Here is a 15,958-nt window from a genome sequence, read left to right on the forward strand (position 1 = left end):
ATATTTATATTCGAATTCTTTTATTCACAAAACAAAGAGCAATTTACTCATTAAAAAAAAATAGATTACCTAATTTGTTGTTCTTACACAACAGTTTGCTTCATAGAAGAAATTCGTTCCTCAAGCACGTGTGCAAACCTTCGCCATAAGTGTGCCATAAGATAAACTTGGAGAAGCATGCTGGCAGATCCGTTACGTGAAGGACCATGTTCACAGCCTAACGAATACGCTGTAAAGCTTATGCGACCTTTTTAGCGTCCTGCTTTCTCGTCCTCTGAACTTGCAGTATGTGAATATTGGTTTCTTTTAACAAGTCCTGGTCATTTTGGCTGACCTGATAGCTAGACAATACTACATGTGGGGAGTGGGAGGGGTGCAGTAGACAGCGGACAGTTCAACGCTAGAAAAGTTCTGCTCTTCAAATCGGAATACTACCATTGAAAAACGTTTTTGCCTATAAGCTGCTGCTGTTGTAGACACTTATTCGAGAAGAATAGCTGTGTATAATTACGTAAAGTTATGAATTTGTTGTTTATGCTCGCTCTGTATACTAAACAATATTTTTCTTTTTCATGGATTGGTTGTGTTATCATTTCCCAATCGCATTTGGTGAGAAGGTATTTTTATTTGTTACAGTGAGGTAAATATCTTTAAGGCTAGTTACGTTCAGCTCTACGGCGCTTTTTCTTCAATGTGTCTTAACAACGGTGACGTTTAAAGCTTTGCTATGACATTTGTATCACTGACAAGTAGGCCAAAAGTTAGTTACGGATAACCCCCCATTCATTTTGCCATTTTAGTGTATCTACTAGTAAAGTAACGTATTTTCAGCTAAAAAGAAAAAGAAACATATCCAAGTCTTGTGTTGCAAAGGGAAGCTGGCAACACGGAATCTTTACTTGGCATACGTATGCCCTTTCAAGAAAGATACGTGTCGTCATTTCAACGTAGTCGGCATACGTTTGACTTGCAATGCCGGCGTCTCGGCTAAGAGTTTGTGGCCTGCCTACGCGGCGCAGCTCTATATCCCTGGAGTGAGATTTCCCATGATTCGATAAGCGGGAGTGTACGTCTGTCCCTTACTTACGAAGCCCTTTTATCTGGAATCTGACTACCCCCTTGTTGTTCACTAAATGCTTTCGGTATGATTTTTATAGTTGGTGTTACGAGCTTATCGCTGTAAGTGCCACTCCTCTGGGTTGCAATGACTCGCCTCTGCAGCTGCAGAAAGCAACAACGAAAGTTTTTTGGCCTTTTTTCTCCTATTCACTTGTTTGTTGATGTCTTTTTTTCAACGTAGGCTAAACATCCTCCAGTAAACATTGTGCCCTGCGACCCTTAAATAGACTAGAGAACTGAAGGGCGTCCTTAGCTGATGAAGACAAGATGCAATCAGCTTATTGCATGCTCTCTAGGAGCCACGTAAAGAGTGGGTAGGCAGCTCGGCTATTGGCTGCTCGTATACAACTGAAATCCGCTAGAGTAATAACGGGTAAAGTCGACAGATGCGATATCCAGCCAGCGAGATAAGCGAGACATTCATATGAAAGTTTCAGTCGACTTCAGTCGAACGGAATCCCGCCTGTAATTGGTTTCACGTTTTCATTGAATCCCTGTCCCATTCGGGATGAACGTCGTAGCGTTTGAAACAGAACAACGATAAGACCAAGCACTCTCAAGTGAATTGGAATAATTACTTTATTTTCTATGTTGCATTCAGCCCAAGCGATAATAGAGATTATCATACACAAAACCAAATACTACGACTACCGAACCGATATACCAAAACATGTATAAGTGAAACAAACAAACAAACAAACAAACGGTGAAATTAGTTGAGAAGCTTGAATGTATCCTATTTGATTGATTGTGACATAAACGGAAGCTCAAAATTTGACAAAAGTACCTAGAAAATTAAATGCAATCATTACATTAGGTGGTCAGTGGATTATCTGGTTGGTGCATATGTAAATGCGGTTTTTCAAACACCCATTTTCCCCTTTGTGTTTTCACTTTTTGCTTACTTATATAAGCGACTCAAAAGTACCCTTTCTCCTCCATAAGGCCTTTATGTAGCGAATGAAGTTTTACCTCGAGTTTTGGCCCCAAAGGTATATGTGTAAAAAATGTATTTTTGATACTTGCTCCATTTTGCCTTTTTTTTGGATTTCTTCTGAAGTAACCCAGTGTATATGGGCTATATACAGTGTAAACTTGATCTCCAAAAGGGCAGCCCAAAGCTGGTTTGTGAAGTTTAATACTGGCCTTTTAGAAGTGAAGGATACACGACGCCCAAGTTGGCAATTTTAAGTCGAGAACCGCCAAACAGCTCTTCTAAAGGAAGACGGCCGACACAGGTTCGTGAATTGGCCAAGAGTATGAACTGCAGTTATATGAACACCGTCAGGAATCTTGAATATATACAGTTTACTAAAAAAAAAAGTCTTAAACCTGAGTGCGCCGTAATACGCAAGAAGAATGAAAAGAGAGGCTTTATCTATGTCAACGTGACGCAGAAAAGGAACAAGTTATTCTAGAAGATACGTTTAAGTTCAATCTATGACAATTATAATTTGCGCTTAAAAAGACTAGAAGAGTTCTATGCACAAAGGGATGCTGTGACAATACGAAACAGATGTTTCTGCACGGCGTACCTGAACCAAACTATGCCACGATAAGAAAAGCAAAGAGACTCTTGTCCACGATAACGCTAGGTCACGCGCGGCAGAGGTCGTTCGATCGAGCTTGTATGGCAGAGTTATCCTGTACCCACTATCACCTCTTCCGATAACTGGTAAATAATTTGTATATTTGACAATGACCGAAGCCTTAGAAATGGGTTTAAATTGTCTAGTGAGACCAAATAAATAAATTGATCGAGAGATGAGTAGCTCGTAGACAACTATGACGAATAAATTTTTCTTGCTACTTAAGTTCGACCTTTTTGTTAGGTAAAAAAAATGCCATTTTTACCTATTGGCCTAATAGTACAGAATCATACATTTTTCATTTCTATTTATTTTGCAAGCTAATATCCTTAATCGTCAAAACTTATTCACTCTTCCCTTGTTCGATGCTTATTTTAAAGGTTGCTATACAAGTCAGTAAGAGAGATAGTCGACAGCAACAACGGGATCATAGGATCAATCGTAGCATATATTTATATATCCTATTTCGATGCACGCCCCCTTATATCCTCCAGTTGCAAAAACGTTTACCTTAATAGAAAACAATATTAGGTACGATCTCGTTAGTCCAAATGCGGCAAAACTGCATACACTTGTCGAAAGACCCTTGGTTGTATTGATGTCAGATTCGTTCTCAGTTTAGTAATGGTCCTTTGACCTTTGATTGAGGCTGCTTTTTTGCCTCTATTTATCTCAGGAATACCTATTACACTCGTAAGACGCAGATTTAATATCTGCTGTCGACACCCAATCCTGAAAAGTATAGTCAGTATTAAAGGTCATATAAAATACTGATATCTTCTGTCATTTAATAACTAGTCCAAATCGTATTATTTAGTGGTTCTATTGTACAAGTTGAATTGTTGTAGAAATATTCGATTTATGTTCACAATCATAAAACAATGCGACAGCGCCGTGCCTCTATACGGTTTTGTTTTTATTGTGGTATATATACATAAATATGTTGAATGAACGAACAATTACAAAATTGCTTTCAATAATCTTATATTGTATCTACTATGTTAAATATTAATCACAATTAAGGTTATATTAATATGATCTGCCTATATATTTATATATATATAATCTTTACACTGCCTTAAATGTAACGTGCCGCTAAGATCAGTTGGCTGACAAGCACAGCTGTATGGTCCTGACGCAGCTCATTTACAGTCTCCTGGCTTGCTCCGTTTTCGCGTTTGTTCTGTAACGATGGTCAGCGTAAAAAAAAATCAAATTTTCTAGGGGTTTCAGAGCCATTGCCAGGCAGAATCCCTCTTTTCAGGAGGAAATATTTGATGTATAATCAATTTCTTCAAACCATGCCATGTTTGAGACATTATGTAGTTGTGCTCTTGCTTCGACAAGTGCTAGCTTCTTTTTTCGAGTAAGTGGAGCGTAAGGATAGCGCGCTGTCGCTCTATGTGTGGAACAATCTAGTCCTGATCATCTTTGGCGTCTTTATCCTCACTGCTCTTCGAGTCCTCGATGCCCTTGCCAAAGGCCGAACCGCCGGCACCGCTGTACACCGAGGAGCTGGCCGCTGCGGTCTGGCTCGTTTCGCCCGGGAAATACGTTGCACCGCTGCCGACTCCAGCCGAACTGCCGAATCTATTGAAGCCACCAGAAGATCCGCTAGTTGAGAATGATGATGTGCCTGAAGATGGCGAGAAGGCTGACGATGCACCAAAACCGCCATTAGAAGCAGATGATACGAAGGAACCGGGCGAAGCGGCTCCAAATGATGTCGAACTTCCAGGCGGTCCGAAGGACGTAGTCGTTGATACCGAACTCAGGCCAGCGAGGCCGGTCGAACCAAAGTCGCCAAACTGTCCCTTGTCCGCTGTCCCGCTACTAGAGCTTCCTACGAGTGCTGTAAATACATAGTGTAGTAACAAATAGTGACGTTTAAATAGTAGAACAGAACAAAACAAACATATTTAAACGCTTCTCGTGCATAAACTTTCTGTTTACTAATTGGCTCCACCACTATTGGGATATTATCTTGCTTTGCATTGCATACGAAGCGTGAGCAGTACCGTCGAGTAGCAGACTAACAAGCAAAGTGAGACATACGGTGACTGTCATTTCATATCGAAGCACGCCCCTTTAGAACAGCTTTGCTACTGTTGCCGCTACCTGAAGTAGTGCCAGATAGAGTGCACGTGGCCCTACTGCCGTTCGTCGTCAATGAGGTGAAGCCAAAAGTAATGCTTGAAGTCCGTTCACTATAGATACTGAAGCTGTAGTGATAGAGGAACTGGCGATAGGCCTTCTATCCCTGTAGCTCGCAGGCCGGCCTGTTTCTCCGTTCGTGCGACCGCTCACTCGTTTCTTATGCGGCAAAATGAATATTGATGGTTGGACCGGGATGAAGCTCTGTTCGTAGTGACATGTAGTGGCAGTGATGGCGTAAGCAACAACCAGCAGCTGGAAGCAGAGGGAAGGACCGAAGGACTTCGTGCCGTAACGGGCGGACGGAAAACGATATGCAGCATAATTGGATAGAAGGAATAGCAAGGTGGAAAATGTGTGCATGACAACGACGGCAACTACAGCGATGTCGACGGCGGTGGTCTTGTCGACACGCTCAGATTCAAATAGCATTAGTACGGTGCCTACAATACAGCCTTAAGAGTGTCGATCTGCTGGTGTCAGGTAAATTTCGCACGAATCCTACGTAACCGACCCGTCCCACAATACACCATGTTCTTGTCTGTTCTGCTTCGCATCCCATATTTAGCTTAACAATGCATTTTGTCTCCCATTTGCAATTTATATGAGCGCAAAGAGCGAGGTATGGAGGAATATGCGGAAAGGGCGAACATAAAGGATGTCCTATGACATGTACTATATCCAATCGAGCTTGGCCCGAGCCCGGGTCGTCTCGTTATTAGGAAAAAATCGTATTAGATTAGGGTGGGGTGGGAATCCAGTAATATTTACATGACACAGGTCCATTTCTCTTTGTGCTGCTGATTTCGTCGCCGGCAAGAGTGGGTTCCCTTGCTGTTTGCCTAAATGAGTACGATAATGGCTAATGCGTAACAGAAATCGTAGTGTTGTAACGTACGTAACAGCTCAGAGCAACAACTATTATCACGGTCATTATCATAATCGTTTCTTGTAAACATGGCTTAAGAAACAAGTAAAGCGAGATGCAGGCTTAAGAGATAAAAGCAGGCATGTCCGCGGCCAACGTCGAGTAGCTGTAAAAACCACAGCCCACGGCGCCTAATATCGTTCTACCCTCTGCTGCTTTCATTCGCCCTTCACATTGAAATCGAAGGGTTGCCCCCTCGCACAATTCTATCTGATTCTGGGGAAACATTAGACCATTATTACGAGAAAAGGATATGCTGAGATTACAGACATAAAAAGGGAAAAAGAAAGAAAAAAAAATGATAGGAGGAATATCAGAAGATGCAGAGACATTTTGCCAAATCGACATCGACGAAAGACAAATCGATGACGATCGACAATATTGCTAGATATATTATTGTTTGGCTATTGATTTATTAAATAGCCTATGCCCATATCTTCGCTACAGATTAGGCTTTTAATTATTGCAAGGGCACCCGGTTCTGATGCCAGATCAGAAGGACAGTGGCAAAAACGTGAGGGACACTGGTGTGTGATTACTCTTACAGAACCCTTCCGAATATTTATAGGCAGTGTCAACGTATAGTTTCAGGGTAATTATGAGGACATTTTATCGCAAAAACCATAGCAACTACCCTAATATGGCGAAGTGAAAGCTTTCTTACAAAATTGCTACCATTATTATAAAAAATATATGTGTGTCAGCTTGAGGCATTTTCTTTATAGCTAAGGAAGCTGCAGCTACGGTGAAAATTCTCGATATTACGATTAAGAAAAGTTAATACTAAGAATTAACTCACTGCGCTATATGCGGCGAATACCCGCGTCCTGATGGTGTCTTCGTTTCTACTGAGACAAGGTTCCACGTTTAAGCTTATGTTCACTAGTAATAGGACAAACTCAGAAGCTTAAATTCTAGGGAGTGTGTTGCTTTTGTGTACCGGCGCTGCGTGCAGGCCAGAGTAATTCTGCCTTGTCCTTAATTGACCGTTGGAATTGGCTTTCAATAATGGTTGCGCGCCGAACGCCGTTGCACACCCCAGGTGACTACAGACCAGCCCACGTAATGATAAAGCGCCTCATTACTAACTGTAGTTTTCACAGCTGTTGATTACCGCTTGCTGGGTCATAGCCATCAGATAATAGTCTGAGTACGCTGAAAATCCCGTTTAGATATAAGCCATTGAAGGCGATGTGCCTGGCGATGTGTTTAGCAGCTTACCAGACGAAAAGAGGAATCCAGATACATGACGGATGAGCCCACATAAGAAAGCTTACAAATGCTTACGAGGCAGCACTCGAATAATGGAGTACTAGCTTTCTCAGTAGCTACCAGTTTACTTTTTCTTCCATAAATTACTTATTATTAAAAAGACACTTATTTATTTAACGGGAACAGCTGGCTTAGGTGAAAGCCAGCATGGTGCGCAAGCGCATCTGACTTTGATACACAACGCTTTTTTTCCATTAAGTCCTAGCGAAGGCCAAGTTCACTCCAATGTGGCGCGGAGAATTCCAAAAGAAGCAAAGGTTTCAGTTTGACAACTTTTTCATTACATGCTCAGGAACATTGTCGCTAAAAAAGATAAAGCACCTCTGCTCATTCTAGCACTACGACTACAACTAACCCAAAAACCGAGTAACATAATTAAGGAACATGTCTTCTCCGAAGATAGAAACTGTTAAAAACCGAGCGACGCGCTCGATACGCTGGGCTTCTGTTAGATTTAAGTGGGCGTCAAGCAATCGGCATCATAAACACTCACCATCTGTTTTCGAAAGATGCGCTTAACGCTGAAGCGGAGGAATTAAGAGAGGCTAAGCATTCACTAGTGAGAGCAAGGAACGTAAAATTGTCACCTCCGATTGGCCCCTTTACAACCAGTCCGCACTCACTTGAAAATGTTGTTTCTAAGGCCTGACGGTCGTTTCCGGCACGTATTGCGCGTAATCCTGGTAGTCTAATACCACACCATCTACAGTGTCTTATCCCGGCAAATGTACGTCAAGATGAGCTATTAGGTATCTGAGATATATTTAGTGCCAGCGTCTCAGACAGCAAGATATAGGGAGTCACTCCGAACGTACGAGTCCAACAAGGGGACGTTACATGTCCCGTCGCGTTCAACCTACCACTGCATCAATATGCAAAGCAGACGAGGACTGCAGTGCCCCTTCTTCACCTCGATAATGACATGCTACTCGATATCGACCGTCATGTCGTTTTCTCTAAGATCGATTGCCTAAGAACCTTTGAGCGAAGGAGCGGCCTGCAGCTAAACCCATCGAAAACTTCATCCACAGCGTTCTGAACAAATAAAGCAACGGTACGAATTAATTATTTTGGAGAAAATGCATCAGAATAGTCGTCTGATCCAATGCGGACATAGAGCCATCAATAACGTTTAACTGGAGCCTTAGGAGGGCGAGCGCACGTGAGAGCCATCTAGCCTTAGATGGGGCATAGCGTCCGACGTCGACCATATCGAGACCGGAACAAGATTCTAGTGTGGTACGTAACAACTGGAAATAGTTGTACGATGGTTTACAGTAACTGGCCTATGATGACGGGAACCATCGCTTACCACACTGGCGTTAAACAGACGAGTCTTGAATGTATATCTGATTATTTGAAGATTGTGTGCTCCTAAGTTGGGTCAGCAGCAGGGTCTAAAGCAGCACTTTAGAAAATGGTTAAGTTACTTCAGAATCAAAGTTGATAGCCTTTTGAGACAAAGTGGACAGCTAAAACCCAACGCGTTTATACAAAAATGGGCTAGACTGAGGTATAAATATAATGCAAAATAAATTCAATGCAAATTACTACTTATAAAACCTAAGCGTATGTATATGCACTGGTATTTTCTTCACTATCATAGCAATATTCTTGAAAAATATATATCATTCCACTTAAGAAATTAATTTTACATATCAACTAATAGGGGTGAGTAACCATAATGGTACACGATCACTAACAATGGCGTTTATCTTTTAATTGTCATCATCAACATGACTTACTTGAGAAGTCATACTGTCCTTGGCTCGCAGTGGCGGGAAACGCGCCAAACGGGCTCGGGACACCGCTAGCTCCTCCAGCTGTTCCTAAACCGGCAGAACCGAAGTCCGGATAATTGCCGGCTCCCGAAGGTCCATAGCCAAAGCTAGCCCCCGCATTGGGTAGCGGCTGGGCAAAAGCCGGCGGGTGCTTATTGCTACGTCTGCGAATTAAATTGATGGATACCAGATTGACTTCTGACAGTGAGTACGATAATGCATTATATATTTTTTATTAGAGGTGCATGAGATTTATACCTATAAGAATACTCGATTCGTATAATAAAATTAAGTGGAAATAAAAATGCGTTACCGAAAAGCTCAACCTAAAAGAGCAACTAAGTTCAGTCGCTTGATGTGCCAAGTCACTAGAGATAATGAAAACGTGTTATACTTTCCGTAGGCTTCGACTTTCCTCAAAAAAAAAAAATATATATATATATAAAAAAATATGTATTACATATAATTACAAAGACACCGATTTTATTGATTTCACTAGAAAAATATGAATATTCGCTTTACATAAATGATGTTCTTTGTTTATGGCGTGTTACCTGAAGAAGAGTGAATTCATGAAATTGCGAAACCTGGAGGAAATTGTAGGCTTCTGATTTGGTTTTCCCCCTAATCCAGGCCTGCCTGGTCCTCCCGTCTGCAAGTAGTTAGCTAACTGATTGTAGTCTCCGTGGTATGTGATACCGTAAACAGAATTGAGTGCATTATAGGCAGGCTGGTATGACGATGCGGCCGCACCTCCGCTAAAAACACAAGAACCAAAAAGAGATATGGGAAAAAGTACGAAAGGGGGGAAGAGGCGTGAACAGAAAGGGTGGTACAACAGAACTGAGTAGTACGAAAGACCATCAGCTCCGTATCACCATCCACTCTACATACGTAGCTAAAGATTCATCTAAACAGGAAAGAGTGCGGAACTTGTAGGCTGCTACAACACCCCGTAGCGAAAGCATGGGTTGTCCCGCAACCTGGGACAACGGTGATCGAGACAACAACAACAGTAGATACAGACAACAACAAACCTACGAACCCTACAAAGTCAGAGCACACTTTTGGCAGTGACGCTTTACGCCACGGTCTGCGTCACATGCGCTCATCTGAGTGAGCTTCCGTAGTTTCGCTCTCTCATTTCGAACTGAACTCATAGGAAAAACGTGCACAGTCATACAGACAAAAAGACGCGTGCACATAGGAAGGGCAAGCAGGCGGGTAGCCCAGGGAACGCGAGAAACACACATGAGATTACACCGCCCCCTGTTGCAGAAGGCTTTAGAGGCTGCGGCCGCGTGTATCGAGAGAAAGGCGAGTCGCGTGTCTCCTGGAACTTTTCCAAATCTCCGACATGACCCTCCCGCTTACCGCGGTAGTTCTTTTATACTCTCTTGCCTCGCTCAGCTTTTCCTTCTCTCGCCCATAGTGTCATCGTTTTCCGTTGGTTGTATGTAGGCAGCAGCGTCTCTGTGCTCGACAACGCCTTCTGTCAGCGAACTGCTGTTCCGGTAAAAGTATTCTCGCTGCAACAACGCAGTATGCTTCCGTCCTTTACTCACATGAGCGCCGAAGACGCGGTCTGGGCTTTATCTACAGACAGCTCCACAACAATGCACTAGGCGCCTGTTTAATAGGTTATTGTTCTTTGCAGCGCTTTTTATAAACTTAGGTGTAAAAGGCGATTGCAACATACGAAACAGCAGTGATACTGGTATAACAGATATAAAGGTCTGCTGCAGTTTTTGTGGCTCACGTATCGAACGATCCTATAAGGGTTACGTAGGATATTTTCATGATATGACATATGAGGTATCACCACAAGTAGGATATTACTTCCTCCAAAGACTATTACTGCACACTACCGATTAAGCTTGCGTAAACATGATTCATATGTACCGAACAAAATTATCACTTAAAGTCGAGAACTATGTCCAATATAGTTTTCAGCCCGAAAACGCCCAGGTAAGACCTAAAAAAACACGATAAATGAAGCTGTTGTGAGCTTGTGCTTGGTGGACACTAGGCCACCATTGGGATACTTCAGTTTATTCAGGTATGGTGGCTGGAAGCGGCTATTCCGGGGTAAAGATGAGCTGCTTGCCTGCGGGTTTCATGATGAGTAGCAAAGGGAGATGGGCATCTTCATTGGTGGTTCATCGACCACATAGTCGTCGTCAGCCGGTTCTATCTATACCTCCAAACCTTCCCGGTTTTTCCTCTTCTCCAAAAAAGCTTTGCACTACTGTTGCATTGTCCTTAGGCCAACCGACAGTCCCCAATTCCCTGCTTCAGCAGAGTCCAAATTTGCGCTTACTGACAGATCAGCGGCAGCCCTCCTGTGCTCTGGCATTGATTTTGGTCAGGCAAAACCCTGTCGATCGTTTCTCCACCTGAATGGCCTGCTCGGTCAGACAGACCCACAAAAATATTGTAGCGAGCTAAAACTCAGCTGTTGCTTAGAGCCAACAAACAGGCCGGTGCGGAGCGACTCTTTGCTGTGGTTGTCATTTAAAGGAAGCGGTTTGTGGGTTAGAAAAGGAACCTCTACTACAAACGGTCTGTCCCACTTTAGCTTAAAGCTGCAGTCAACCAGCTTTCCCTCACATTAGTAGTTATTTCATTACCAAACACACCGTTAAACCCATACGGTGAATAATCATGGTTTAAGCGACATAGCACAGAGGGATACGTTGTTTTATTTTTGCTTCCCAACAATTAGTTAATCGAATCTTTAAAAATCCAGCGTATTAAAATATACGATAGTTTCATTATTGCAAGCAACAGAACTGATTCATTTTTTAAACTTTGTTGGAAATGTTTGCCTTAAATAACATGCTGTTAGCAGCCGTATGTGCTACACAGATAGTGGGGGCATTTTTTTGACAATATAGATTATTGTTTCTGGTCAGTTTCCATATGGAACCTGCCGAAGGAAGGCACACCGTCTTTAAATATCTCTGTTGATTTAAATTTTATATATTCATAAAAATTTATAGAAGGTTCTCGTGCAAATAATGCCTCTATTTGTATCAATTTATATAGGCATATATTCATGGCATATTCCGTCACTTACGCGGAATGTATAAATCTCCTGTGGAACTGTATACACACTCAAAGCCTTTCGGAAGGTTTTAATATATTTTTTAATGAGTATCATATATTTATTAAAAACAACTAATATACACGTACATATATAAAGGGAAGAAAAATCTGCATAATCTATTTCATTTGTATAAGTGGACGACGTAGGTGAAATGTACGTAGTTGCTTATCAAGTATAAAGAAATGGTGTCGCACATGAAATGAATCTGACTTACCTTGACTGAAAGGGACCTTGAGAATTAACTGAATTGCCAAATCCTAGAGAACCAAGGGTCGACCCTACAGCCTGGCGAAAGGCAGCTTCATCCTCAAAGGACGATCCACTTAAACTCGCACTCAGGTCAGCCGGAACAGTTGGCGTTGACGGTGAACTTTTCAAAGTAGATTCGGCGCCAGCGTAAGCACAAAGCGCCACCGCTAGCGTACACAACAGCGTCACCTAAAGTATCAGCAACAGACAGACAAATACATTCTGTCGTATAGTTGAAAAAAATGTTACAAGTGTAGGAACTTATATTCGCAGAACCTGAGAGTGAGCTCAAAGAGCAAAAAAAGCGCGTAACTTCCTGCGTAATCTCACTTTCGTTATATGCATCAAGTGTTATTGGTATAAGTTTGGATGTACGCAAGCGAAGTTACGTTAAGAACATCGTAGAATGGATTTAAAGTTTATTCCGTGGACAAATCCTATTCCAGTAGAATTGTTTGGGCCCCTAGGCTCAGCAATATAGCATCCACAATCGCCGGACATCAGTCCAATATATTTCTCGTTTTACGATGTTGTGATCAGGATTTACGTTCGGAATGCATGTGGAGAAACCAATAGCAATAAGGAACTATGTGCTATTGTGTGTTTAAGTTTTGCGATCTAAATCACAAGGATGTAGAATTAGTGACCATGGTTTTTCTTTGGAGCATTTAGGCCACCAATTACTCAGTGTTGAGATGCCGGTATTATAAAAAAATAAACGCATTCAATAATAATCGTAGTAATATTAATGATAGTTCAATAATCATATTTACATATATTTATTTATATATAAATAACTAGTAGCATACCTGTTTATGTTACGTTTACCAGAAAAAGGTAAGTCTACTTCTGCCCCCTATATACATATGTATATAATGGTTTGAAGAAGGGGGCAAATTGAGCTGTCCTTGCATTTTTTATACCGAGCCTTTCTTATTTATGTGTAGATGTATGCTACACATTGGCAGCTAAATGGCCTCGCATGGGAAAAAGCTTATCAAAACCATAAGAAACTGTAACAGTAAAAATTTAATATGCGCAACCATAGCAGCCATCGTCTCGGTGGGGGGTAACCTTTTTAGTGTCACCACCTGCGAATTCTCGGAGCTTCAAATAGGACAATTCCATTTGTTAACTTAGCCAGTAAACTTAAAACAAGTTTTATCGTAAGGGCCATTTATCGTATGTGTACCTGAGCACGTGGGAACACGGAAACAGACTCGTTATTAAGACGACGGCCCTTTCTTGTTATTATTAGAGGTTCGCATCGAAAACATTTTCAACTGGACTGTGGAACGCACTAAATACATATATTTATATATGTATAAGGCCAGGCGATGCGACGATCCACATAAGTTTCTGGGTAAGAATATTGTATGTATCGCTCGTTTAAGGCCTCAATACCACCGAGATGCACTTAAATCGAACATGTGCTAAATGAATTGTTCTATAGTACGTAATGCTGTTTGAGATAACTGTGACTAAATGCAGACGTATTCCCAATCCTGTAAATTTATTAAATAGCCTACCGCTGTGAACTTAATGCCTACTATACCTTAACAATGTTCCTTTGGCACCTTTAACAACTAACACACGAAAGTGTTTTTGTTCTACTTTGTTTCTGGAACACATTTACCCATACACAGCTTTATGATTAATATGGATTAAATATATATAACGGCTATAATCACTAATTAGGCTCATACTTCTAAGAAACATTTTTGCTTCTAGACGGTTTCGACAATGAAACTTTTAGGGCTAGTGGGGAAGCCATCAAGCATGATGATAGCTTTTAGCGGACGGTGGCTTGCCATCGTAACGCTGAAGTAAGCTAGCATCCATTACGCTTATCCATCGCTTTACATTTGAAGAAACTGGGTGCAAATCAAGTACCGGTACTGAAAATTAGCCAACCCCAAAGCTCGCTGTTAAATCGGTAAATAGGTAGCGAGTTCTTGAAAAGAAAGTACACTGTGTAAAGAAGCTAAGAGATCGAAAAGAGATTGATATAAAAACTGTGCTTAGTAAATATCTCGAGAACTATGATATTTTTTATCAAATATTATGTTTGGTTATCCATTTGGGTTATTGAAAGGCATTACTCCATAATTATGTTGCTGGTGGCAGCAGCATCATGTGATCGTAATCTTATTTCTAATTCAGTTCCCGAAGCAAATAGTGTACGATGAATATATATATATATATATATATATATATATATATATAGCCCAAGTCCAAATGCTCGACCAATATTAGTCACATAAGACATTCAGGATGGCTAAAAACATTTGCACTAACGGTCGATTCGTCTTAAATCCGTAACCTAGTTTCCATAAACAAACCATTATTGGTCGTATTTGCTGGTGAACGCAATGCGAATGCAGAAGAACAAATATACACTTTATCTTTGCACACGTCGATCAATTAAGTTCCCTGATTCTAACATGTGCCTATCTCGGAAACTAGTTGGGAATTTAAGGAGGTCGCTGCTGTTTCGAAGAACATCTAAAGAAGTTTAATTAAAGTTCAGAAAAATATGTCAGCAGACAACAAGAACCACAGCTGCCCATAGATGTAACATAAAATAAATACCTATGTACATGTTACATTTATCATAAAAACGCGTATATTTGCTTGAGATTAGATGTTCTTTTCACCCGAAACCGTTCTGGCTTTATCTTATTTATAGTTTACTTCATCTTACTTAGAGTTTTAACAAAGTCTCACCCTAGAGGCATACACTAACATCCACCTAACTGCATTGTTTGCATCAGTTTTTCAATCGTGAGTGCTGTGAATTGTCAGCACCCCATGTGCATACACGCTTTTCTTTTTTTACCGGGTGTGCAATCTTCAATTCTTCTGGTCATGGCCTTAGAGCTAGTCGTTCTCAGAAGCATTAGCAACGAATGTGTGCAATATAGGTAGGTATACATACAGAAGTCTCGGGTCCGAAACTGAATTGAACGGTTCGACCCATCAGCAATGAATCAAAGCAAACAGAATAACTGCTCAGTCCCTCGATGCAAGAACGATACCGCTGTTGGCGTTCTTTTCCTTCAATGCCTTCCATATCCCAGGCAAATATCCGACCAGCCTTTACGCGATCCACCATTTGCAAGCAAGCCACACGCTGCTTCCCTCGACTGTCGTTTGACCACACATGGTACAATCGCGCACACGAACGCATAGCACATGTTCACCCAGTTCGATGGGTCGTCCATGGCCGTCGACCACTAACCCTTCAAGGATACGGTCGGTTGGTCGTTCCCATGACCTGCTTCAGTTTGTTTCGGCTTCCTCTGCGTCGGCTCCATCGAAGCATGCCAAAGGGACCGCAGCAATGTATTGGTTTACGGTGGGTCGGTCTCGTATTTCGGGGATGCTTGCATCGTATTCGATTGCGGCAAGGCGGAGCCCCAGTCGGCCAACCAGCTAGCGAGCATAACCAAAAGAGAAACTAGGCCAGCTCACGACAAGGTCGGAGTTAGGGTTGAAGTCGAAGTTCGCGAGCGTCAGCCAGTCGGCATGTAGGTCTGCTATTTACAGGCCTGCACCAAACCGAAGATGCATTGGTAGCGTGTCGAACCAGAGCTACGATAGGGGGTTGTTGTCTAAGAATCGGATGTCTGGGTTTTGTTTGGTGCTGTAGAACACGCGGATCGAGTGCACTTGTTTGCGCAAATGTGGCTGCCCCCCTAGACGCAATATGTATTTGATTGGGTTCTGCAGCGAGCGGCATGTGTGGTTCTGTCTC

The 15,958-nt window shown here is 41.9% G+C and overlaps 1 protein-coding gene across 2 annotated transcripts in view; it reads right to left on the bottom strand.

Annotated features, from left to right (window-relative positions):
* Window positions 1–3,599: 3,599 nt before the first annotated feature.
* LOC111266589 (uncharacterized) overlaps window positions 3,600–15,958 on the bottom strand; it is a 35,459-nt gene continuing 23,100 nt past the window's right edge. For both annotated transcript variants that reach the window (XM_022844184.2, XM_022844183.2), the window contains exons 2-5: window positions 12,167–12,390; window positions 9,398–9,601; window positions 8,808–9,007; window positions 3,600–4,560 (exon numbers count right to left, since the gene is read on the bottom strand). In XM_022844184.2, the coding sequence (XP_022699919.1) occupies window positions 4,124–4,560; window positions 8,808–9,007; window positions 9,398–9,601; window positions 12,167–12,390 (1,065 nt within the window). In that variant the 3' untranslated portion in view covers window positions 3,600–4,123. The remainder of the gene's footprint in view (window positions 4,561–8,807; window positions 9,008–9,397; window positions 9,602–12,166; window positions 12,391–15,958) is intronic.

This window comes from Varroa jacobsoni, unplaced genomic scaffold, assembly GCF_002532875.2.
Source record: "Varroa jacobsoni isolate VJ856 unplaced genomic scaffold, vjacob_1.0 scaffold_1101, whole genome shotgun sequence".
NCBI classification, from domain to species: Eukaryota; Metazoa; Arthropoda; class Arachnida; order Mesostigmata; family Varroidae; genus Varroa; species Varroa jacobsoni.